Source organism: Scleropages formosus, chromosome 14 (assembly GCF_900964775.1).
Source record: "Scleropages formosus chromosome 14, fSclFor1.1, whole genome shotgun sequence".
Taxonomy (NCBI): Eukaryota; Metazoa; Chordata; class Actinopteri; order Osteoglossiformes; family Osteoglossidae; genus Scleropages; species Scleropages formosus.
The window spans coordinates 18,177,048-18,204,009 of NC_041819.1; the positions used below are offsets into that span (position 1 = coordinate 18,177,048).

The 26,962-nt window shown below is 40.0% G+C and overlaps 1 protein-coding gene across 1 annotated transcript in view; it reads left to right on the forward strand.

Moving 5' to 3' along the window:
* The window catches only part of LOC108931021 (ecto-NOX disulfide-thiol exchanger 2-like), a 115,308-nt gene extending 91,917 nt beyond the window's left edge, over positions 1 to 23,391 (forward strand). Inside the window, exons 8-15 of the mRNA XM_018746572.2 lie at positions 8,115 to 8,221; positions 10,703 to 10,817; positions 15,278 to 15,477; positions 16,233 to 16,373; positions 18,035 to 18,091; positions 19,143 to 19,248; positions 21,354 to 21,439; positions 22,271 to 23,391. Of these exons, the coding sequence (XP_018602088.2) occupies positions 8,115 to 8,221; positions 10,703 to 10,817; positions 15,278 to 15,477; positions 16,233 to 16,373; positions 18,035 to 18,091; positions 19,143 to 19,248; positions 21,354 to 21,439; positions 22,271 to 22,402 (944 nt within the window). The 3' untranslated portion in view covers positions 22,403 to 23,391. The remainder of the gene's footprint in view (positions 1 to 8,114; positions 8,222 to 10,702; positions 10,818 to 15,277; positions 15,478 to 16,232; positions 16,374 to 18,034; positions 18,092 to 19,142; positions 19,249 to 21,353; positions 21,440 to 22,270) is intronic.
* The last annotated feature ends 3,571 nt before the right edge of the window (positions 23,392 to 26,962 follow it).

A 26,962-nucleotide genomic window follows, 5' to 3' on the forward strand; every position in this document is an offset into this window, starting at 1 on the left:
GATATGAATAAAATCTTTCCCGATTTAAAGGAAATCTGTTTTTCCACAGATCTGTAAATCTCAACAAATAAAAACATTTTAAAAAAAATCTAGTTTGTGCCAAATTAACCTTAAAAACTGAAAGGTTTATACGTTTTTAAGTTTGATTCAGTATAAAAATGTTTACATTTACATTTATTCATTTGGCAGACGCTTTTCTCTAAAGCCACGTACATCTCGTAGAAAATATAATGTGTGCATTACATTAGCAGAAAGAGAAACTTAGATGCAGACGTGTGATTCTAAAGCAGTTAATTTGTTACCTACCACTATATGTTTACCAAAAATAAAGATTTGATTTATCTTAAATATCATTTTGGAAAATAAATATTTAAGTTAAACTGCAGTGCAAAGTTTGTAAATCAGAAAAATATGCTAATCAAGTCCACCTACTTTCTGTTGATAAATAGGTGCTGATATACAGGCCTCCTTACACCTGTAGTCTAGGCCTGTTTTATGCAGCTTATCTTGAACATATTAATATACCCACTTGTAATTATTCATTCACCCATCTGAAACATGAAATAGTAATACAGTAGACTTTAATTTATTCATGAAGTAACAAAATGGAACAGTGTTAATTAGCTGAGGGGTTCTTTATTTACAATAGTTAAACACCTTGGTTGTGTCATGAGTAGGATACACAGTGTGTACGTGTTTTTGGAATATTTACTCAAATGTTTTGCCCAGAATTAGTATGAAAACACATATTAAAATTTCAGCCAGCACTGATTAAATTTCCAACTCATGTAAGAGAGCTTGTTTACATGCTGGGGTTTTTGCCATTAGAACAACATGCCACCCACCCCAGTAAAACAAAATGTATACATAGAGTAGACAGAAAGTGCCTGACTGCTGCTTACAACTCATTTGTCTACACACACGCATATAGTTTTTTTCTTTTTTTTTTCTTCCCCTCTCCCCACCATTTCTCTCTATCACTTTCTCTAACCATCTATTCATAAACAGCAAGTGGGTGGACTTGATTACCATATCTTTCCTCATACTTATGAGTATCACCATGTTAAAAGTCAACACTGAGATTGAAGTCTAATATTATTTTGGTCAGAATGAAGATTAAATTTTATTTTTTATTGTAACATTTTAACTTAAATATGAACAATAAATCTAAATTAAAGTTTGCATCCTGTATTATATATTGGGGCACGTGGCACCGTGGGCTTGGATGGGGCAAAGAAGAACACACAGGCAGCATTCATGATGAACATTTTATTGCAACACCAGCACACAGGGAAATAATGTGCTCTGTCTGAGGACCACATTTTCTCAAGGACCTGCACTTCAAGCCAGTTTTCCCAGCCTGCTTAGCACTCCCAGGCTTTCTCCTCCTCCTCCCCATTGGCAAACATGGACACCCCTTTATTATCCCCTTAAGCCCCCCCCAATGGTTGAACAGTTTATTCACATCTTTCCCATAGTGCAACTATTCCCCGCTGGAACTCGCAGTAATGCGGGTCATACACACACACACACACACACTTTCAGGACTGTGTGTCCCATATGGGGGTCACAGGGAACCAGAGCCTACCCAGTAACACAGGGCATAAGGACGGAGGGGGAGGGGACACACCCAGGACGGGACGCCAGTCTGCCGCAAGGCACCCCAAGCAGGACTCGAACCCCAGACCCACCCCAGAGCAGGACCCGGTCCAACCCACTGCACCACCATGCCCCCCTAACACAGGTCATTACAATATAATATTATTATATATACAAGTGGGATTTTTTTTCTACTGGAGCAATTCTGGGTTAGAACCTTGATCAAGAATATGAAAACAAGAGGTGGGATTCAAACCTGTGTGTTTTAATTACAAGTCAGTGACTCTAAACCAGTGAACCACCAGCTTAAATATGGAACTGCTTTCTGTAAGTCTAGGCAAAATGCTGTTGAAATTCTAAGCTTTACAAATGACACCAAATGAAACAGGAAACTGCTGAGGGATTTTTGCATTAAAAATGTGTAATTAAAACACAAAGCTGCTCACTCTGAGGAGAATAGCTGGCAGTGAACCAAAAGTAAACAAAACTTCCAGAAATTAATGGTACACTGAAATAACAGAAAGAATTACATCCTGAAGTCACTAGGATTTCAAAGAAATAAAACATAATTCCAAAGGAATTTTACTTAACTTAGGATACTGCTGAGTGAACTGCTTCTATAATGTTCTAGGTACATAAATAGAGCAATATTTCATATTTCATACAAAGCTCAAGATCCAGTCAGAAGAACAGAAAAATTGGCATCAAGTGTCTAGCAACAGTGCTACATCTGGCAATCATAGACAAGGAGGTACAGTGGACTTAAACTTAATGAAACACTGTGCTGTGGGTACTGCGGGGGTTGAATATTGCTAGAAAAAAAAAATCAAATGAAAAATGTTCTTGCAATGACCTTGAATGTGATCAGAGGTGACGGAAAGGTTCTCAGTACAGTTTGTTAACCAAGTTGTGTGTCTCTGGCTATGTATTTAGCATCAGTGCAGGTGGAATGAGTCCACTGAAGGCCCCGTCATTAGGTAGCCTTGGCTGTTAGCTCTTTCCTGTAACAGAAGTCTGCCATTAGCACCTGCACGCTCATTCCACCTGTCATCCTCATCGATCACATCCATCAAGTTAACAGATGCTGAAGGAAGTATCGACCCTGACATGGCTTCTCGCCGTTCCGTCCCGCATGGCAGGGAAAGCCAACCTTAACGGCTCCACAAGCTTTATTAAGCAAGAGCTCTCTTCCACTTGCCAGCACTAGGAGAAATGACCAGGGAAGGATACAGCTCCCTTGAAACAGGAGTTCAGGATCACTCCCTCACTAGGATATGATCAAGTAACATTCATGGTGTGACCAGTCCAGTAAGACTTTCATGTCTCAAGTTTCCATCAAGTCAAAGTGTCTGTTTTTTTTCTCTCTCTCTCTCCTTACAGATGACACTGCGTTGTAGAGCTGTGGGCATCAGATAGCATAGTGGAAGTGGTCAGTTCAAGTTCCTGGATAGGTCTTTGTGTAGTACCATTACATAAAGTAGCCTACTTGATATGAAGTGCTCTAGTAAAAATAAAAATACCCTGCTGTAAATGAATTAAATGTGCTGACTAACCAGCAGCATACCACCCCACTTAAAAATGTGCTGCCTGTGTTCAGTTGTTAAACCAAAGGGCTGCTAGCTTATGCTGAAAGCTAACTGCATTCTCTGCTTGACACCCAACCAAAAGGCTTTTTTTTTTCTCTTATACATTGTCTTTGCTATGATCTACTATTCTGGGATTTGCATGCTTCTCTGAGACCTTTTTCTTCTTTTCAGATCAGAATGGATTGGGTATATTTATAGTACTAGTCAAAAATTTAAGCACCCACTTGTGTTTCAGGTCATTATAACAAAGAGCTGACCAACTAGCCCATCACCCTGATCAAATGGCATGCTTAAAGTATGCTATGATGCCCATGTTGGTTGAGATTTCCATGGACTTGGTAAAGACCACAAACTCTGACCAGGGAAGCCACCCCACACTATGACACTGCCCCCTCCATGTTGGGCGGTTAGAACTATACAGGCACAACTCATGCACTCACCCTCTCTGTGTTCTACAAGTACTTGCCACTGAACCCAGATATTTAAACTCTTAACTCATTAGTCGATATGATCAACTTTTTTTCCTCAAAAATCCAGTACAGTACAAATGTACTGATTATTTTGACTGATACCACATCTGTGTTTGCTCTTCCTGTCCGAACATGGTTTCCTGCAAACTGTCATGGATGTGCATCAGCGAAGGTATGCTCAATGTTATCACTGTAGCACTTCAGCTGCTTGTTCAGGTGTTATACATCTCATCGAGCTGGTTACCAAGCACTGAAGCTGAAGCTGACAAAAAACCTGTAGATAAATTGTGTTTTCATGGAAGTTATGGAGCTATCAGCATGTTCAAAGCTTGGAGCTAGACATTGATAGGAAAATGACTGAACTTGCACATTGGAGTAGAATGTTATCACTAGAAGGGTGCTTGTGTTTACCTGTTCAGATAAAAATAAAATGAACACATTCCATACCCTAGTACAACACTAAGGAACTCTTCAAAAAAAGGGCAAGAATAATGTGAATACTTAGATAAATCATTAAGGGTAGAAAGGCACAGCCATACAAGTTCTATGATCATTCACAATCATACTGACATGAGTATTTTTATCTGCAAATAAATCTTATGTAAAAATAGTTCCAAAAAGGATCATGTGTTGTAAATAGGGCCAGTTCAAGACAAATATTGCTTTGTTTTGTACTCAATATAAAGCTGTACTTTTTGTGAACCTTTTAAAATTTTCTCTGTTTCTGCATAAATATAACCTAAAAGATTATCAATTTTTATGCAAGTCCTAAAACTTGATAGAGAGCCCAATTAAACAAATGAGACAAAAACATAACAATTGCTCATTTGTTTGAGTAAAATGATCCAATGTTACATATCAGTGTGTGGCAAAAGTATGTGAGCCTATAGGATTACCAGTTCATTTTAAGGGGAAATTAGAGTTAGCTGTTTCAATCAATGCAATGGTATGAGTGGCAGAGGCCCTGCCTTAATTAAAGAATAGAAATCTTGGGCTTCACTATCAAAGTCTCCTCTTCACAACAGAAGTTTGTGGAAGTGTGTCATGCTCGAACAAAAGAGATTTCTGAGGACCTCAGAAAAAATATTTCTTGAAGCTCATCAGGCTGGAAAAGATTTCAAAACCATTTGTAAATAATTTGGACTCCACCAATCCACTGTCAGGCAGATTGTGTATAAATGGAGGAAATTCAAAACCATTGTTATCCTCCACAGGAGTGATCGACCAACAAAGATCACACCAAGAATAAGATGTGTAATAGTTTGGGAGGTCACAAAGAAACCCCAGCGTAACACTTCAGGAACTAAAGGCCTCTCTTGCATTGGCTAATGTAAGGATTCAGGAGTCCATCATCATGAGAACACTGAACAACAATGACATGCATGGCAGGGTTGCAAGGAGAAAGCCACTACTCACCAAAAAGAACATTGCTGCCCATCTAAACTTTGCTAAAGACCTTATAGATAAGCCAGAAGGCTATTGGAAGAATGTTCTGTGAACGGATGAGAATGAAATAAAACTTTTTGGCTTGCATGAGAAGCATTATGTTTGGCCAAAGGCAAACATTGCATTCCACCATAAGAACCTTATCCCATCTGCGAAACATGGTGGTGGCAGTATCATGGTTTGGATTTGCTTTACTGCCTCTGGCCCAGGACAGCTTGCCATCATTGATGGAACTATGAATTCTGAGTTGTACCACTAAATTCTACAGGGAAATGTCAAGGAATCCGTCTGTGAACTGAAGAGAAAGTGAGTCATGCAGCAAGACAATGATCCTAAACACACAAGTCATTCTGCTGAAGAATAGTTAAAGAAGAAGAAAGTTAATGTTTTGGAATGGCTGAGTCAAAGTCCTGACCTTAATCCTATAGAAATGTTAAAGAAGGACCTGAATCGAGCAGTTCATGCAAGGAAGCCCACCAACATTCCTGAGTTGAAGTTGTTCTTTGAGGAGTAATCGGATGAAAATCCTCAAAGCTGATGTCCAGGCCTGATTAACAGTTACCGGAAATCTTTAGTTGCAGTTATTGCTGCACAAGGGGGTCAAACCAATTACTGAAAGCAATGGTTCATATACTTTTGTCATACACAGAAATGGAACATTGGATCATTTTCCTTAAAAAATAAATGAACAAGTATAATGTTTTTGTCTTTCTTCCCCATCATTTGTTTAATTTGGTTCTCTGTATCTAGTTTTAGGACTTGCATGAAAATCTGAACACATTTTAGGTCACATTTATGCAGAAATACAGAAAATTCTAAAAGGTTCACAAACTTTTAAGCATGACTGTATATTTCTGGTAGGGGGTGTGGTGGCGCAGTGGGTTGGACCACGGTCCTGCTTTCCGGTGGGTCTGCGGTTCGAGTCCCGCTTGGGGTGCCTTGCAAAGGACTGACGTCCCATCCTGGGTGTGTTCCTTCCCCTTACGCCCTGTGTTACCGGGTAGGCTCCGGTTCCCCATGACCCCGTATGGGACAAGCGGTTCTGAAAATGTGTGTGCGTGTATATTCCTGCTAAGTATTGGCAGCAGGTAGCAACATGATAAGTGCTGCCACCTTTGGCTTGGACAGAACCAGGTTTGAATCCTATTTTTGTTATAGTACCAATGAGCAGGGTGCTTACTCTAAATTGTTCCAGTAAAAATTACCCAGCTGTATAAACAGGTAAATAATTACTGGTATTTTAATATTGTAAAAAAAAAAGTGTATGTTTATATGTTTGTATATTGCATTTAATGTAAATGGTAAGTATAGTTGATAGATCATTATGTGAGTCATCTGGAAAACCCTTGGCAGTGACTGGACATATACCTACCAGGTCAGTTTATGTGACGTTGCTGAACCATGTCTTTGGTCCAAACTGATGATGATTCTGAATTGCCTGGCAGAATTGAATTTCTTAGTTTTGAATACACCCTACATCTATACCTGAGTATAATAAATTAAAATACCTTCGAGGAGTGGGCAACAAATAATACCTGCAGATTATTATTTTTCTCCCCTTTGACCTGGGAATTTTTTGTTTTTTCTTTCCTCAGCTGGTGGATGGCTTACTTTAGAATAGCATGTCTTCTTTCTTTATTTTGTCTTTTCTTTCCTTTATCACCATTTCTATGTGGACTCTACGTAGTAATCTATCATTCAGTCACACCACTGAAAAGAGCATTTTATTAGAGAAACTGAAATTAGTACACTTTAAAAAGTCAGAAAAGGGATTTTTTTTTAATCACAAAGCAAGTATGACAAGCATACAAGTGAACTGATTGATGAGAGACTTAGTGATGGTATGTCCAGCACTCTGCTGTTTTCTGATACTGTGGCACTCTAGGCTTTCAGAGGTATTTTTCTGCCTTTGAGGAGTGCTTTGCTCCAGTCCTTAAATATATCATGTCCTCTTATAGCATGTGGTAGCAAAGGTTGGCTAAAAGAAGGAATTAATTTTTTATTATATTTATTGCAAACTCAAAGAACTCAAGAACATCTATCTTCTCCTCCAAGAGAGGGTGATGATGGTAATAAGCATACTCAGGATAGCTGAAAATTAACTTTTGTGTTTAGTAGAGTAATGTTAAGTGGCACAGTGGGTAAAGCTGATCTCTCCCAGTGCCTAGGCTGAAATTCAGCTTTGGTTGTGTGGGGTTTACATGTTCGCCTGTGTGTGTGTGTGTGTGTGTGTGTGTGTGTGTGTGTGTGTTTTTTTTTTCTTTTTTTATGGGCCAGGTTAAACCACTCCCATACTGTCCTTTACCAGGAAAGCCACATGGGTGGTTGTTGTGTTTCAAATTTTACTCAGCACTTATTTAGAGTAATAATCCATCTAAAATCTGGAGAATTCAGCAAGTTTGCATGTCATTCATATCTCCTAAAATAACATCCATGTGTTTAGTGGGTTTCAAACCCCATACCAACAGTTAAAGGTCTAAGGTGTTAGAGAAATGGCAGGATGCTGACTTGGTGTTTTCAGATACAGTGAGTTGAAATGTACTGCTTTCCTTATAAATCTCCCAGATCCCCCTAGAACAAACCTCATACTCCCTGTGTACTACAGATTTCTTGAGAGAATTTTGTTATTTCCCCGGAAAATAATAGATGGCACAAAAAAAATGTGCTCTGAAATATCTGGTCTATTACTGTGTGCACGGTGGTGGGAGGGAAATTATTCACACATAGATTTAAGTTTGACATGCAGTTCCAGCTGATGCAGTGGGGCAACAATCAGCTTGAGGTAGGCTGCACATCCTCTACCTTCCCGTCTCCCCAAATCATTACCCAGACCTTGTATTGAGAAGCAGCCATGTGCTGTGGAGGAGAGAAACCATTGCAAGTGCATTCCTTCCTGATTCCACCTTTTTTTTAAAAAAAATACTCCTTTACTCCGTCCCACTCGCCATGTCTCTCTTTCTCTCTTTCTCCCCCCGGACGGTACAAACTGGCCCCCCTGTGCCCCCCCACACAGTCGAGCAGATTGTGTCAGTATTCCGCGCTGCATCCAAACAAAAGGCTTGGGACCATTTCTCCAAAGCCCAACGCAAGAACCTGGATATGTGGAGGAAGCAAGCCGAGGTAGGTCTCGTTCTTTTCCTCTCCACTTACGTTCCTTTGATGTCTTCAAAGATCTCCCACTGAAGAGCGTTTTGGGATTTATTTCTGTTGTCATTCACCATTACCCACCATTTCTCCACCTCTCACACCTCCAACTACTTCAGCGTACCCCCACCCTCTTCCAGTATCCACTTTGTATTTCGAGGAAATAACTCCCCCCTGGTCAGCACTCCACAGAATAATGATCTGGAGTTTAATAGGGAACTAATGATGACCTTGGCACTCTGCTGCAATCACAAACTCATTCGGTATGCAGGTTGTGATCAGCTAGATGAGTTTTCCTACTTATTGGGGTTTTGAAGGTTCTTTTGGAAATGGTAATTCTGTGGAAGGTAAATACGCTTTTATCCTTCAGCATCACGGAAGACTATTGCTGTTCCCTATAATCATACTCTGTTGAGAAGTAAGGCATTACTTTGTCTGGGATACTTTTGAAGATATGAGATGTTCTTTTTTAATGCTGTGCAAAACAAATTTATTTCTCTATTACTATGATCCCTTTTGTATATTAAAGCTTTATGTATTACCAGCAATTACATTTTAAATATATCTTCTATAGATGTCTTTTAAAAACCATGCCGTATGTTTGGCTTCAGCAAGGTTGTGCTAGACAATACTTTTTTAATTAAATATTTATGCTGAGTTCTGTAATATATGGGTGGCAGGAGCAAAGAAAAAGTCTGAATCAGTTTTCAAACTACAGAAATCGAGTACTTTTTTGTTTATTTATTTGTTGTTATATGGCTACGTGAAAGAGAGCTGGGCTTTGATAAAACAGGAAAACAAGAAGCACTTTCTGTTGCTGCTTAGAATTATTACATTATAGGGGTATTTGCCTTCAGGCTGTCTTTCATATGGAATTTTACATAGTAGAGGCACCATGTATTCTCTGGGGCAATTAAAGATGGTAGGCCTTTCGAATGGGTGTGTAAACCCAGAACTCCCAGACAAATTTCCAGTCTGTCATTTACAGACTGGACTGATATGTCTTCAGCGTAGGTCATCAATTAAATTCCTTCCCAGTCCAGTACCACTCTATGAAGAAGCTAATGCTAAACGAGTGCTGTTAGCCATGTTGATTTATTTTAATCCTAAAATATTACTTTTGGGAACTTTAATTTGTTGAGGCGATCAGTCCCCACCCCCCCATTAGATAAACCTGAACATGGTAGAACCCTCAAGGCGTACTGTTGCTTCCTCCTATCCTCTCATGTCATAGCTTGATTTCATAAGTTTGACTGCTGAATAATAAAAAGCTTGCATTTGAGACCATGCAATATAGATATAGTAAGTGAGCCATTAAGCAAATTTGAGAGCATGTGATAAAATTGCATGGTCAGACCATTGCAGGTGGAACAGCATCCCTAGCAGTTGATCCGTGCAGCTACAGCTCAAGGTGTCATTTACCAACCCTTTTGGCACTCAGAGCTGTCCCCGTACTGAGATCCAAAAGACATGATGCTACTATCAGTCTGTCTAGCATGGATGCTTGCTAGCGTTCAGTCACAGACATGCTTTTGGTGCACCAGCTGCCAACGCATCACTGGCATACAGAAGGTAAGGTGCAGTTTTCAGACAAAAGAGAAGCAGAAAAAAATAAAGTGGGGTGACTGTAACAAGAACGAAGTCTTGGCGGTGAACAAATGGCCATACACTAGGTAAGTCAGCTAGGGTACTTCAACCTCCTTCTAGGCTTTGGTAAGTAAAAGCTGGAAGACAAAGATCTCCCATAGTCCTGCTGTTGTCACTCTAAGCACATTAGGGTGGAAGAAACCACTGATGCAGTGAGGGCAGAAACAGAATTTTTGCCTTAAGGATTGTTACCTTTTCCTTCAGATTCAGGGTAATTTTAGACCTTCATCTCATGATGCCAGACAGCTAACAGATTCTTATGCTAAAATGCAGCACCTGTCTGACGCAGGGAATTTTTCACTGATTTATTTTTCGGTTTTAGTGGACAATTACCTCTGTTTGGTAACTGCTTAACCCCTGTAATGTTTTTTTTCAAGAGTACCACACAGATGGCCATGTTTATGCAAAGCTGTTTGTTTGGGGTTGTGGCAGAGGGGTTGGGTTTCCTGTCTGGCCAGAGTAGGCAGTGCCTCACTGGAGTGCATTTCACTTCTATTGTCTTTTCTGCAGCATTGTCAAAATGGGTGCTGGGTTGCACCATAGTCACCACTGCATCCAAACATTACACCAGCGACAATCAGGAGTGCAGGGTTGACAACACTAGCCTTCTTTTGGCCTGCATATGCTTTTCTGTCATTACAAAAAATAGCATACATTGTTTTCCTTCTGCTGTTTCATCAGCGTTTGATTCATATTTATAATCGTAAGTGTTTGAATCACTTCTTTTAGGTAAAAGTAGGACCTGTAGTCAACAGCAGAATACCTAGTTTTCCTTAAACCACCATCAACCATTTCCTCCCTTATCTACAGGAGATACGCAACATCCACAACGAGGAGCTGATGGGCATCCGACGGGAGGAGGAGATGGAGATGTCCGATGATGACATGGAAGACGCTTCAGAAAGCAAGGACTCAGATGACTCAGGTATGACCCTGTGCCCACCGGACAGACGCTCGTGCAGTCAGCAAGATCATTGTTAAGGCCATCCGTCACCATGCTGTGAACAGCCCTCTTCAAAAAGTCATTCTCGAGAACATTTGGAAACTTTGGTTGAGAAGAAGGCATGAAACAGATGCTTTTGCAATTAGGAGGATTTATGGCATTAAACAGATAAGATTGTAATTAGGTGGATTTATGAAGTCTGACTTTATTCTGATGGTACGATGCCATAAGATAAGGGACGTGAGGGGCTCAGTCACTCTATTGCCTAAACAGTCTAAATAACTTTTAGCTGCAAGTACCGGGAGTGACAGTTTAATTTCCTTTCAGTTTACTGCCAGAGTGCATGAACTTCCTGTGCCGGAGCACTTCATTAGGGGAACGCAGGCAGCACCACATCTAACATAACGCTATTCTATCTCACATAGCACATGATGGGGCCATTTGAGAACGATCGGCATGGGGACTAAAGTGGCCTCCCATAAGGTGTTATCACAGCCTCCTCCTCCGAAGCTTCACATTCAGTCGTTCAACAGATTCAGCTGTTTTCCCACGCAATGGCCATCTTTCAGGTGTTGATGGGCAGCTTGGATGGGAATACCTGCGATACTCTGTGCTCAGAATCTGTAGTAAATGCACTGGAATCATACAAATCGATGTTTTTCCTAGGTGCTGCTGGAGAATCTATAGTGTGTGTTTGTTTACAGAGTAGACTGTGTAAGCTTTAACCTTCACAGCTCGGTGCCATATGTTTACCCTCTGTCCTGGCTTGCCAGATGTGCTAGTCCATATCACCTGGAGAACAATGTCTGCTAACAAAATCCCCATAAAACAAAAGACTCCTCATCAGAATAACATTTATAGTGATTGTTTTCCCAGCATGTCTGCTTTTGACCATTCACAGAGGAGACACTGAATTCCATGTTTTCAAATACAAATCCAACCATCAGTCCTTCCTTTTTCAATAACTCCTAATCCTATGTAAGTTCTTATGTTAGCAAGCATGGAGCTTGAGAAAGTATACACTCTGGACAGGGTGGAAGTCCATCACAAGGTAGTCACACACACTTGCGTTCAACTACACATACACCGTTCAGTGAATTTAGAGCCACCTTTTCACCTGAAACACATCGTTGGACTGTGGGAGGAAACTGGAGCACCCAGAAGAAATACACCGGAACATGGAAAGAATATGTAAACATCATGCAGACTGAGTCAAATTCAAGCCAACAACTGAATCCACAGATCTGGAGCTGTGAGGAACCAGTGATACACTCTGCACCACTGTGCCACCCCACAAGGTCCAGATCAAGAACACAAATTCAGCAGTTGTCCCATATTATCAGCAATTTAAACACAGCCAGTTTGTTGAGGCAGACCAACATCGATGGCTGCTTCCCAGGGGATTCTTTGCTCAATGCAACGAGTTCAGTTTTGTTTACAAGTTCAGCATTTTCAATCTATTAATATGACATTATCTGTAACTGATATGCAAATGTATGCAGATATTCTCAGTAGCTTACCTTTTGTATTTTTCCTTCACTCATTTTCTGTGCACATATGACCTCTGGTATTTAAAAAATATATTCATTATTAAAATAAAATGAGAATAAGGACTTTCACATTTGTCAACAATAAATAAGGAATACAGTCATCCCTAAAATATGACCATTATGAGACTATGAGGAGTTTAATACCCCTACTTCATCCTACAATGCATTTTTCTGAGTTTACAAAGGCTGAATTTGGATTTTGCACACATCCCAACAATTGAGTGACACAAGACATTTATATTTACATTTATTCATTAAGCAGAAGCTGTTCTCCAACGTGCCTTACAATGATTATTAGCTAGTGTTTAGTCAATACCTCTCTGCAGGGTAACTTAGACTACACTGAACTCCCTATAATCATTCACCCATCTATACAGCAGAACAGTTAACACACACACACACACACACACACACACACACACACACACACACACACACACACACACACACGCATAGAAAGAGACAGAGAAACACTGGAGGATATTTTGAGTCACCATTTTACCTGAGGCATATGCCTTTGGTTGGTGGGAAGAAACCTGTGCGAAACACAAGGACATGAGGAGGGGAGAGTGGGTATTTATATGTATACTTGTTCTGTGCATATTGTGTTTTATATATGTTTTTATACAATTACAATATATTTCTGTAAACATTTGAGTGTTATATGTTTTATCCATTTTTGTGTTAGCACAAGTTTATTGTAGCATACCTCATAAGGTTTATATGGTGACACACACATTGTCTGAAACTGCTCATCACAAGCAGGGTCACAGAGCCTAGCTTGGCAGCACTGGATGCAAGGCTGGTGGGGGGGGGTTACACCCAGGACGGGATGCCAGCCTGTCGCAGGGCACCCCAAGAGTCACCAGAGAGCAGGACCCAGTCCAACCCACTGTGCCACCGCACCCCCCTCATTAAAAGACAAGAAAAAAATATAAAATATGTTGGTCATGCATAAAAAATACCTTTTATTCTGATATTTTTTAAAGAAAAATGACTTGACAATTTTTGTGGCACGATTTTTCTGCGCCATAAGAAATCTGACCCCATCACAACAGGGATTTGCCAGACAGGGTGATTGCACAGGACAAATTTCCCTTATGTCAGAAATGGGTGTAAAAGGGTAACATCTTTGACAAAAAGTTAAACTTCACATTCACTGACAGCGTTATCTCCCCACTTCTTTCGGCTCACTGTCTGAAAGTACTTTAATCGATGTAACAGCCTGTCGTGTCACCGTAGCCAAATTGCAGGGTTACGACAAGCAGACACCCAGCAGGTCTTTTTAGTCACCAGTTGGAATGCACAGCCAGATAAAGGAAGTGACCAGAGGACTCTTTTCACATTCATAATCATATTTAAGCACCTGACGAAAGTTTTAAAGCATTTATCAGAAGGAATGCATTTAACATTATAGCACTACTGTAGTGTCTTTATTTCAGATAACCGTAAGAATATACAAAAATTCCATTCACATGATTAAAGTGTTCAGCTCTTATCTCGCTAGCTCAGTCATTTAAATTCTCTTAGAAAAAGGTTTTTATATCAGCCCTTCGGACGTGGTATCTCAATAGTCCCTTTTACAGATGTGGGACAGAAAAGAGTCCATGCAGTCATTGAAAATTACACCACACTAGTGTAAGTGGCTGAATATTTCATGTTGCTGAATAGAACAGGTTGACATATTCTTTTCTTGCTCATTTCTTCAGACAGCAATCTTATCTCAGCATCCCAAAATTACAGCAATAGACTATGACCTACACACTGGAAGACCTTGTGGATCTCGTGGATATCGTTTTAAGTATATTTTACATGATCATTCATGTTTTTCTTGATTGCAGGTGAAAGTAAAAATGGGCAGTAATACTTATTCCTTCAGTTATGAAATTGACATCTAGAGTGCTTGAGACAAAGAATTTATTCTTTATTTACAGCAATGTGAAAAGGTCACCTCAGCCATGCTAGGTGGGAATCAAACACCACCCTTGGTCATCACAATGTCAGACCACATATAAAAAAAATTGTTCTCAGGAATGTTAAGGTTTGGTGCTGCTTCGGTACTTTGGGGCTTTGGCAATTTGCTATTATTGAGACAACAACAGTGTGAGGATGCGAGGATATCTGTCAGAAAACTGAAACTGAAGCGTGAACGAGTCTGTCAGTGCTACAGTAGTCCAGAACATTTCAGTAAATTCATAACTTTAACTGGACACTGTTGGCTTGGTCAAGTCAAAGTCTGAATTGAAATCAAATTAAAATTTTCTTGGGGGAACTAAGGCATGCTGTTCATGCAGGAAACTCCTCAAACATGACTTAGTTGAAGCAGTTCTCTGTGGTATAGTGGGCCAAATTTCCTCTTGGTCAACATAAGAAATTGGTTTAAAAAAAAAAAAAAAAAAAATTGTTCAAAAATAGAAATGTGATATTTCTGCCAAAACGGGCCATACACCATTCTGAAGCCCAAGGTGTACCGCAAAATTGCTTTTCTGTTGAGTTTTGCTTTAAAAATAAAGTAAAAATATCCAGGTGTTATTTGTTGTATATGGTCACTGTCATCTTAACTATCTCATAGCCTTGAAGGGCCAGGAGGCAATATAGTGGTTAGAACTGTTACTTTCCTCTTGAAGGACTTATGTTTGAATCCCACCTGCTGCTTGATCAAGGAACATGACCTTAAAATGTTCAAGCAAAATTTACCTAGCTCTATAAATGGGTAAGCCACCCTGGAGAAAAACATAAGCTGCATAAATGTAAAAAAGGATCAGACATCCACATATCGTTGTGTATGTGAGCAAAATTTTCCAGCGAATATATTTTCTTTTCCACATCACTGTACTTTGCTTATCCTAAGCAGTCCTGCGCATTTTACGTTGCTTTCACTTCTGCTTCCAGGCCCGGCAGCACAGGTGGAAGCCTTGAAGGAGGAAAACGACAGCCTGCGCTGCCAGTTGGATGCTTACCGGAACGAGGTGGAGCTCCTGAAGCAGGAGCAGGGAAAGGTGGCATCGGTGCCCCCGCAGCACAGCGAAGAGGAGGCCACACGCCGACAACAGCTCAGTTTCCTGCAGCAGGCATTGCAGGGGATGCAAAAGGTACCAATGCATGGGGTTGGTCGGTGTCTCTCATGACTTCTCATCCAAACCATAACACGTATTAGAGAGCATTCGGTCTGGGACATCTGCTAGTGTAGTTGTGACAGATGCTGCTTTTTGACACAAAGATTGCAGGTTCAAATTTGACCTCTAACTGTATTTACCCTTTAGTGCTCCAGTAAAGATGCCCAGCTGTATAAACTGGCAAACAATTATAAGCTGCTTAGAGAAAAGTGTCAGCAAAATTAGTAAATGTAGAGCTGCTGCCTTTGAAACCAAAGGTTACTGGTTTGAATGCCCCCTAGGACTGTAGTACCCTTAAATGAAGAACTAACCCTAAATTGCTCTTTTAAAATTATCCAGCTGTATAAAATAGGTAAATAGTTATAAATAAACTAACAATGTAAGTTGCTTTGGAGAAAAAAGTCAGCTAAAAAACTAAATGTGTCCATAACAAGGTCTTCCTATAATACCTTTGAATCACATATGTAGAATATTCATCTTCATAGATTAGCAAAAATTTTCACCTTTATATACAAGAAACAATAATAATATTCCCTCCATAGCGTGAGTTATGTTTGAGAGATAAATTTTTAAAATGTAGACATTATGGATCAGTTTTGCCGATTCTCCATTTGCAACCTTTGCCCCCCCCAATGCTCCTTATTACTCCACCTTTTGTTTCCTTTGTCTCCCTCTTTCTCCCCCATCGCTCACTTGTATTTCTCTCCCTCGGTCTCTTAATTCGACCACAGCAACTCCTGAAGATTCGCGACGAGCTGAAGCAACGGGAGGCAGAGCTGGAGAGAAGCGCAGAGGAGAAGCAGCGGCTGGAGAGCCAGGTGCAGAGCCTGCAGGAGAGGGGGCGGAGCTTCCCTCTGGCCCATACGCCCCAGGTCCGCATACCGCGTTTGCGTTTACCTGACACTCTCACCTACTGCGATGCAAGCATCCAAAGTGATGAAAATGAATTCTATTCAGCTCATCAACAAAGGCGCACTCTTCCCCCAACACCTTGGTGCTCTGTGACTCATTGATTTGCGGGGGTTTGCGCTGCGAGCAGCGGCACGATTGCTTTCCCATCAGTGCATGATTGACAGCACATGGCAGCGTTAAGTGCAACAAGCAGACTCACTTGTCCATCATTGTTATTAACCCCATTGAACACTCTACCCTGGAAAGCCCAGGCTGCATTAGCACAGTACTTACCCACAAAGACAGCACTTGTACTCCCATAGTATTCATGGTCTGGTGCAGCACAATCTGCCAGAGGTTGTCATTTATATTTTCATATTTACGGGCCTCAGTAAACAGCAGTAATGCTCATTACACTTATACTGTGAATCCATATCTACAGAGAGATGATTTTGCTGTTGGAATTCAGATTATATTTATTACACAGAGGCAGTGCATACACTGTACACCCTGGTACTTGAATCAATATCATGTTGATGACAAGTCAAGGTCATTAATAAGAATGTGATCTGCTGTTCAGTTTTCTGCCATAGCAATAAAACTGCATTTTGCTATAAGTGGCATGTATCATCCGTGCATTCATTTGCTAATCCCTTTATCTAGTTAGGGGTCATGGCAGACTGGTGCCATGTCAGGTAAATTGAGTTGCAAATGTCTTTAATCGTATTTAGAGGTGATTAAAATGTAATATGTAATTACTGGGTGGAAAGAGTAACATGCCATATTTTTAGTTTAGGTCTAGTTAACAACAGATGTATGAAAAACACTGATTAATTCTCTTATTAATGGGGCAACTAATAGCATAGGGAGTAGCGCTTCTGTCTTCGGCAGCAAAGGTTCCCAGCTCACGTCTTGGTTAGTGCTCTTGTACTCTTAAACAAGATATTAACCCTACAGTTGCCCAGATGTGTAAATAAATAGTATACATACTACAAATATCTGAAAATAAATTAGGCTGTAACCAGGCATTGTAAGGGCAACATCTTGTTTTTTTCAGTGATGTCAAATAACTCAAGAACAAAAGTTACAAATTATGTATTTGAAAAACCTAGGTCATATATTACTATTATTATTACATATTATTGTTGGTATTATTGTATTTCTTCTACTATAAAAAATTTATCAACTTTTAGTAGTGCATTAAACCAAACCTTAATTGTTTGCGTGTTTATTTCTGAATATGATTTCAAATGATTTAAATTCTCCAGTCCTCATCCAGAACTTCTGTTTGTAGGGAATATGTCTTGTGTTTATCTGTAACCTTTCTAATTCCATGCTGTATGCTTGGATGATAGTTATTAATTCAAAGCAGCGGGGTAATAAATTACCATTTCCTGCTGTAGTGATGATAGACTTTGATTAAACTGTCAATTTGAAATGAACTCTTGCTAAGAAAAACTATTTTGACATATACTTGGGATGGCAGATGTTTTTTTGTGTGTATCTGCTGTTCATACTTTAATCTTTCAACCTTAATCCCCTTCACCACCTAAATCTGCCCTCTATTGTTTTTCTGATGTTGACACACAGGTTGAGGTGTATCTGTGATGCTGATGTCCTTTTTTTTTTCAACCGACTCCAGATGGAGACGGTCGAGCGAGATGACGGAATAAGCGATGAGTCCACTAATCAGTCCAACGTAAGTCAAAAGAGTTTTTTTTTCCTGTCTTCCTGCTGTTCTTCTTGTGCCACAGCCCTCCACTCCGCACTCACCCGACTCCCAGGCGGCCTCCCGTTGTGGACCGTCACCGGGGAAATGAACCACCCTGGATTAATCACAGAGACAGAACTGGGCTAGAGCATCACACTTTGTGTCAAGTGACTTGTTAAGGGGAGTGGAGGGTTTGTGGTACTAAGGGGTACTTGAAGGTAGAACTAGGAGTTGGCAGCATGGAGTTGTTTCATGAAAAAAATCAATCCCACAGTCCTTCACCAGTCATCACTTAGGTCTCCATTTGACCATGGACAACCATGTAATCTTGTGTCTGCAGTGAAAACTGGATTTCCCCAAATTGTCCCTCCTAAAAGTACCCCATGGCAACCGATCACAGAAACAGGACGCCATTCTCTCCCAGCTGCTGCAGAGGGGCTCAGGATGATCATTTATGACTGATAAAAGCAAGATGCTACTCAGCGGGAACCCTAACAACCTCCCGACACCTTGTCACTTAACAGCTTGATTGTTTTAGCTGTCGGTGTTCAGAATGTGTCAGGATCCTATATTCTTCTCTTATTTTGTGAAGTAGCCAACCCCCCTTTCTGCCTCCCCCCGTAGTTGCTCCTCTCACGTTGCCTCATTGTTGTTCAGTCGCATCTCATTCACCTTGTTCTCCCCTAGTCAGCAGTTTCTCAAGATATTGAATTGGGACCTCTTGCTTCCCGTTGACTTCTTACTGGCGGTAAATGCATGGGAAGACAGAAAATAGCATCTTCCCCCAGGTGACAGTTATATGAGGCATACTTTTTTCCGAAGAAGCATCCTGTCTGAATATGACCTTTGATTTATGAATATGTTAATACTGTTGTTCTTTCTGCTGCCTAAAGTTGCTTGTGTGCAGCTTTAATGCAGTGCTGAAAGACAGCATTCGCTGTGAAAATGCTTACACAGGCAGTCTGTGGCCCAGAGAAGCTTTAACCTGGTTTCTTCATATATGCATCTTGGTGAGACGGTCCCGGGTTCTTTCCTATAGGAGTCGGCAGCACCAGCAGTGCTTTCCTGTCCTCAGGAGAAAGAGGCCCCCCTAGAAAAGCTACCACCTAGCCCTGTCAAATCAGAAAGGGAGGCCCTGCTTGTAGGTAGGTGGTAGGAGAGTTCTATCTATCTATCTATCTATCTATCTATCTATCTATCTATCTATCCAATGACATTGGTGTTTAATGTGGTGTTTGTTTTTCCAACAAATCTGTATTCATGCAGAGAAAACTGAGGGACACAGAACTCTGACATTTGTTCAGAAAAAAAAACTCTTGAAAATGTTATTATTATTATCTTTCAGCCTCTTAGGGATTCTGGGAAAAAACATTGCTAAAAGACTAGCTGGTTTTTTCACAAGGGGAAGAGGTCAATGGTTAAGGGAAGAGGCCAAAAGTTATGAATACAGGGAAGTGAAAGACATCAGGGGTTAACTGAGAATGCCTTGTATGACCATCTGCCAAGTTTATGGATGGTGCAAGGTGTTTATGCTGAGTCTTAAGCTTGTAGTCTTGTATTTGTGCTTTATTCTTCTAGTTTGACAACCCTGGGTTGTTCTGTTCATACATACTGTCTTCTACTGCTTAAGTTTTCAGCCAAGTAAGCAGTGGGCTACTTACAAATGCAGTGTGAGGAGTTCTTTGGTGTGAAACAATTGCATTCCAGAGCAGAACCCATGATTCGCCGAGGGACGGTTAGGCAGCTAATGATCCGCTTTTTCAAAGGACGTCAGCTCTCATTGTTCAAAGTTAAGGAGATGGAAGTTTGGTTTTGCAAACCCTTTTTGTTCAGACTTTCTGAAGTTGGCATATTATTTAAAACAAATATAAGAATCGACAGATTAAAGACAGCAGAGTTCCCAACGTATGAGTTTACAATGAATGTGCATCCATTGGATGAGCAACACAGTCATTTTATTTTGCAAACTAACTGTTTCAATCTATTGATGAACTTCATCAAGGAATGAAGTTGCAGGGCAACAATTTGGATTTCCAAGACTTTTACAAGCTTTTTTTTTTGGTTTTAAGTACTTTCTAAATGACAGCTGCAAGCTTAAAGCCACAGGAGATGTAGGATGGAAGTGCATTACTTTCTCAAGTTATTTTGACAGCATTCAAAGACTTTAAGAAAGAACTGTTGTAATTGTGGGTAATAGTGCCAGGAAATTAAATTAAAGGGTTAATTTAAAGGTTTACCTTGAGTTATAAAACAAGGACAATTGATGTTTTGAAAAAGCCAATAAGGGAGAACATTAAAGGCCAAAGAACGTTATATGGCCTTTATCTTTATGTGCTCAAGTGTCTATATAGTGCAGCAGGAAAGCACCAGAACTCATGGGTCTAAATGTTTATCCATTGAGTCCTGGGTTTAAATTCAAGGGCTTAAATTCTGTAGTGGAAATCCGGCTGCTCAAAAAGCCCCAGTGACTGCTCTAATCTCTTGATAAATGTGGGTGTGTGAATGCAGTGAAGTAGTGCTGGCTCTTCCTTTGTGGTTAGCGTTGGGCCATGTGCAGGGAGGGTTGTCTGGGAGTTACTCAGATGTGGTTCACCATTGCTGGGCTGAGAGTAGCAAACAACGATTTTGCACTCCTATCAAGATGTATTCCATTGGGAGTCTTGCTTTACAGTAAACAGCAACCATGGCTTCAGGAAAGAAATTTAAATCATTTAAAACTTTTTTTTTTTGGTGAGCACCGAAATGAATTTATGAAAAATCATTGCTCTTTCATTAAAATATGCTGCATCTGTTGAGCATTTAATATGATTTAATGTGTTTGAACACGTAGCTGGGGGGTAGCATAGTGCTTAGTTTGGACACCTTTTAATCAAAACACTTGGGTTCAAATTCCCACTCCTGCAACAGTACCCCTACTGTTGATCAAGGTATTTAACCCAGAGTTGCTCTAGGAATAAATATTTTAAATAAATGCCTTACTGTATATATATGCAAATAATTTTAAGTAGCTTGGTATATGATTCTTACAATCTAAATTGCTTTGGAGAAAGGTGCTGGCTAAACGCATGAATAATAATATTTCATTACACTGACACAAAAAAAAAAAAAAAAAGAATTCCTGTTTTCTTACATTGGATAATGGAAAGGAATTTTTGTTTAGCCTTATGAATGCGCTGTATTATAAAAAGATGACTTGTGTATTAACATGCTTGAATGGATGCACATTTTGCTATTTTTTTTCTGTCCTCAGGAATAATTTCCACCTTCCTCCACGTCCACCCGTTTGGAGCCAGCATCGAGTACATCTGCTCATATCTACAGCGGCTGGACACCAAGGTACAGCACAGTTGGCCTGTCATTAGTTTTGGCCCATCTCCCACACCTTATACACACATCGAACCGCTGCAGGGCAAACATTTTCACAAGCTCAGCATATGAACACCCCCATATACCCTAGGGTTTCAGGGTGGAGCGTGTGATTAGAGCAACTTGCCTTGCCAAAGTCTGGCACCAAGTTTAACTCCAATTTGCACCTCTCGTCCTCTGTAATCTGGACTCTCCTGACACTCAGTCTTAGAAGCAGAACAGCAAAGTGGCGCGGTAGACTGAGTTCAAGTCCCTGGAGGAGGTCAGCTCTTGTATCCATAAGAAAGCAACTCAGTTTGAATTGCTTCAGCAAAATATCCAAGTGTAAAAATGGAAATTTCTCCATGGGCTGAATAAAAGCATCTGCTTAGCAACGGAATAAATAAATATAACGCACAGAGGTGTATATTTAATCCCCTTAGACACGGCTTTTCATTACTTTGGTGATTGCTGGAGTGCCAACGAGGGATTCCTTGTGTCAAATCCACACAAGTTAAATGTTGAGTTCTTACAGTACCTGCTGGAATACAGAACCAGTTTCTGCAAATATTTTTGCATTCACTAATGACCAGAATCTCAATCCTGAAGCAGGAATTTAGGTTTTTTTCAATAAGTAAATGATGTAAATGGGAATATTGATGACCCAGGACTCAGCCTCTCCGCAGGAGCCAATGAAGTGAACTGAAATTATGTCATACTAGGATACCACATCACTGAACATCTGGTACTATGGTTTGTAAGTAAATTATGGAATGTTTTCTGGCTGCAAACATTGGACTGTTGCATCTTCTCTATCTCCAGATAAGCACCTCCGAGGTGGAGGCCCTGTTGGCACGGCTGCCCTGCACATTCACACAGCAACTCACGGGCGTGGGTGCCAGCCTTGAGAAGAGGTGGAAGTTTTGTGGCTTCGAGGGCATCAAGACAACATAAGTCTTGGAGACGGGCATGTTGGACTGTCGAGGAAGCACACTTTTTCTGTTGGTCTCACACGAGCGGAGGAACCGGGCCGAGGAGCAGAAGCCAAAGATGGCGCTCCAGTGCCAGCAGATTGTCACGCTTCAGGGTTTACAGCTGAACTCATGGCGGTTCCGTCTGACCCGCTGCAACACGTACTCCAGAACAGCCACCCGAGGAGGCAATCAGGGTTTGTTGTGTATCTCCCTACTTTCCAAAACTTTCTTCTGCATCGGACTCCTCTAATTTTTTATATATGAAAACAATCATGAATTCATGTCTTCGCTCAGCAGGGTTGAGTAGCATACAAATGTGTAGCCAAACTGAGACAAAAGCAACAGGCGAAATCTTGAAAACGCAGCAAGCCTTCTGCAAATCATAGTCATCTGGATATATTGCGTTCATTGGCAGGAACCTGAACAGCTAACACGTCAAAACACTGGATTCACTCTTTTTTGTACATGTGGACCAGCTGCCCAGGCTGCAGAGGAGCTCCTTCTCATCTTGGGATCTTAAGCCTGCTCAGCTCCTGCTCAGACATCCTTGCCAGCAACTTAAGACTTGGAGATACATCACACCCTGCCTTCCTCTCAACTCCGCATTCGCTTATCTCACTTTCAGTCCTCCTGGAGTCGGGAGATGATCTATGAACTCAGCCCACACTTTGCTGGAAGAGAACCTCGAGACTGCAAGTTTTCTTCTGTCTAGGAGAAGGGTTCTGAGGAACAATCACAATTAACTGTTAAAGGCAGAGTGGGGAAGGGAAAAAATTGTCACGCTTCATTTGAGAACGATTATTTATGCCACCCTACAGGTTTCCATCTCATGTAGTTATTTTTCCTTATTCCCCAGTTTTTTTCTTTTCATTTGGTTTTGCATCGTTTGAATCTGTCTCAGTCTGTATAGAGTCTGCAAGTTTTCTCCATGTTGCCCTCTAACATTCCAAAGACGCACTTTCAGTTCGAATTGGAGACTCTAAATTTCCCAAGTATGAATGAGTCAATTGGTGCGTGTATGTGTGATTGCTCAGTGATGAACTGGTGCCCTGTCTAGGGTGTCCCCTGTCTCACCCACTATGTCTGCTGTGTAGGTTCCTGACCACTCCAGTCATGGATGAGATATGGAGTCAATAAAAACAGATGGATGAATGGACATAGCTCCTCTCTGTTTCCAGGCTGTGTTTGTACCACAGCTGAAGCGCCCAACACCACCTTCAGGATGGGCCTCCCAGTGGGAAGAGCTGGGTAAAGGGAGTGGGAATACCTTATTAGCAGCTATTTATTTTTTTCATCCAGGAGCCCAGAGCGTACCCACAAACTGCTGTATAAACACATCTAGTGCAGGAGCTGAGGGTTATACAGAACCTCTGCTTTTGGTAGTTCCAGAAAGGCTGTTTTTTGTTTTTTTTTTTTTTTCTTTAAAACACTCACATGTATCCAACTCAGTGCTGATCACAGGCTTGGTGTGTTCTTTCAGATTTAAAATGTTCTGTAAGGACAATTCCCCCTCTAGGCCTACAAGCATTCCTCATCTACAGTTCCCAGAAAAGAAAGACCAGAGAAAACAGAAAAAATATATATATAATAAGCTTTTTTAGAAATGCATTTCCCTTCAAGCATATTGACACATTCTACAGAGTTAGCAAAATTAGGATGCAAATGTTTAATTGCATTTTATTGGAGCACCTTTGTTTCCTTATTGTTTACTGGGGTAAACGTTCATGGAAAGGAGCAAGGTTTTCATCACAAAAATGCTTTCCTTAAGTTGTCTGAGGGAATAACATACCCTTGGGAGTGTGTGCTGTATTCGGGTGTTTCCATCAAAATATTCAAACCAAATATGAGAACAATCACGGTCACCTCTTTGAGGGAACCCAAGAACATATGGAAGTTGTCTAAATACTTTTTGTTAATTTTTTTCAGTATTATAAGTTAAATTATAAGACTTTCTAAGATTTGCTTTGATCATTTTGTTCGCACTCTATTTGTTTTTGTCTGTGTATATGAAGGTAAACTGAACTCCAGAAAGGTGGTCGTCTAAGGTTCTAATGAGTACATTGATTTACATAGCATTTTCTACAGGCAAAAGTAACTGCTTCATGCTCTACAAATTAATTTTTGGAATTCAAATGCAAAAGCAGGCTGAGAATTAAGTTTATTTTTAACCTTTCATATTTTATATACAGTTGTAGCAAACTTCCTATATGATAAAGAACACTGGAGCAATTGAGACAAATATTTATAATGGATAATAAATGTAATTTGTACAATTTTCTATGTCAGAGCTGATTTTGAGTTTATTTTGAGTTTCATGTTGATATGTAAAGCACACTAATTAAATTTCACTGGTATTATTGTAAAACCTGTTTTCTTTTTTTTATTTTCTCGTTGCTTTTATCTGTTGACGTTCGCTAATGTGGAATCTAATTTAATTCAAAATAGATAGGAGTAAAAAGAGCAAACGTATAGTGGAACTGCAAGGTTATGATTTACTTTTTCAAATTAGTTACAGACATCAGTGATTTGTCTGTTGAATAATTTGTATATTATTTCATCATAACATTTCCAGTGGTCCCAGTTACAAAATCCAGTTGCAGTGGTGAAATTTAAAACCTAATATTTCAATGAAAATTCTGGTATTGATTTGAGGGGGCAATGTATAAAGAGCACAAATAGCATTTTTTTCTTAGACACAAAAATACATACTACAGTATTGGAAATAATTATCTGGTTTTCCTTTTGTGTAACATTTTGATCTTTGTGACTGTAGCAAATGCATATGTAAATCTGCATTTTCAGCCAGTTAAGACTGGACATCTACACTACCTGAAAGGCCAGAACAATCACTGCTGCCTCATTTATGTAAGTGGATATGAAATAATAAAAATGGTTGAACAGAAACATTATGGCATAGGTAATATATGCTCATTATAAACCTTTGACTGTCATGAAATAATTTAATTTCCCATTAACAGCAGGTAACAGACTGTTTGATCATTGCCTTGGAATCTGTAGGTTCCCAGGTCAAGTCCTACTCCTGCTCTAGTACCCTTGATCAAGGTACTTACCCCAAACTGATACAGTAAGATACAGTATGCCCAACTTTACAAATGTGCAAATAACTCTAAAGATAACCGTAAGGTTGATTATCTATCTTTTCTGTCTACCTTTGACAAAGACTTTAGTTAAATAAAGGTTATTAATAACATGGCTGAAAAAAGTCCATTTGGGGGAAGTTAGTTAATTATACATGCCCATTCTGCTTAAGCAGTAGCTGGGGATGTGCCCATTTCCCACTGTGACTATTAAAACCTAAGCTCTTCGTACAGCCTTCAGACTGGAGAGAATCAAGCTTTAAGAAAAAATGTTAATTGCCCCATCCTTTCAGTGAGCAGGAAGCCCATGATGAGTAATATCCATCTCTATGTGGCACTGAGTAAAAGTTGTGGTTTCCTCTGTTTAAAAAAGGTAATGCATGAAAGTATGTATATAAAGACAAAATGAAAGTGAAAGGATTTCACTTGCTGGTGCAATAACGCCATCTTTAGGCAAAGGTCTTGATGCATTGGAAAAATCTAAAATGCTCAGGGTTTGCTATCTGAGGCCTATTATATTAAATAATAACAGATTTATGTCCAGACTACAACAAAATGACCAATGAGTGAAATATTTGCAAGGGTATTAAAAAGTAATTGCATGGTTTTATGCAGAATTAAAGGAGAGGTTAGAAACGAGGCGCGCTTTTGAAAAAGCAACATGTTGAACTGGGAAGGCAAGCTTTTGTGTTGGAATGTGCATTTGAATTTAAAATGCGAGGGCTGGGATATTTTAATGGTAGAGAATTTAAGGCTTTGGTTTTGATCGTTGTTATTATGCCTCATTGTCCCTCCATTGCAGACATTCCGCGCTATTATTTATTTCACCATGTTGTGTTGCTCCGGAGCTGAGCCAGCTGTGGTGGGAAAAAATGACTGCACCACATGTGTCTGTTTGTGGGAATTCAAGCAACAAAGAACCTTTGTACATTTTCTGACTATTTAGAAGAAAAAAATTCTGTATATGAACTTACAGTATATACTTGCAAATTGTATTTTTCAGAAATAAAGTTGATTTTTCCATAAATTACACAACATTTATGTTTTTTTAAGCGTAATGCATTCCAGCTCAAAATTAAGATTCTTGTCATTTCGATACATTTAAAGTTACAATACAAGTTCAATACACAATACTTACAATGTAGTACTGGGATATTTCCAGAAAAAGGGAAATTATAGGATGATGGATAAATATTTAGCAGCAACCAAAAGTGTGAGTACACCTAGGAAATAGTTGTATGACATGAATTAGAATGAAGAGTGAAAGTAAAGTGAGCTCTGAGAAGTGTTGCAGTACGGCTGGTTTTGAACTCAAATCTAATAATGGTATAAATAAAAATATATATATATTTATTATGCGGTGGTGCAGCGGGTTTGGCTGGGGCCTGCTCTCTGGTGGGTCTGGGGTTCGAGTCCTGCTTGGGGTGCCTCGCAACAGACTG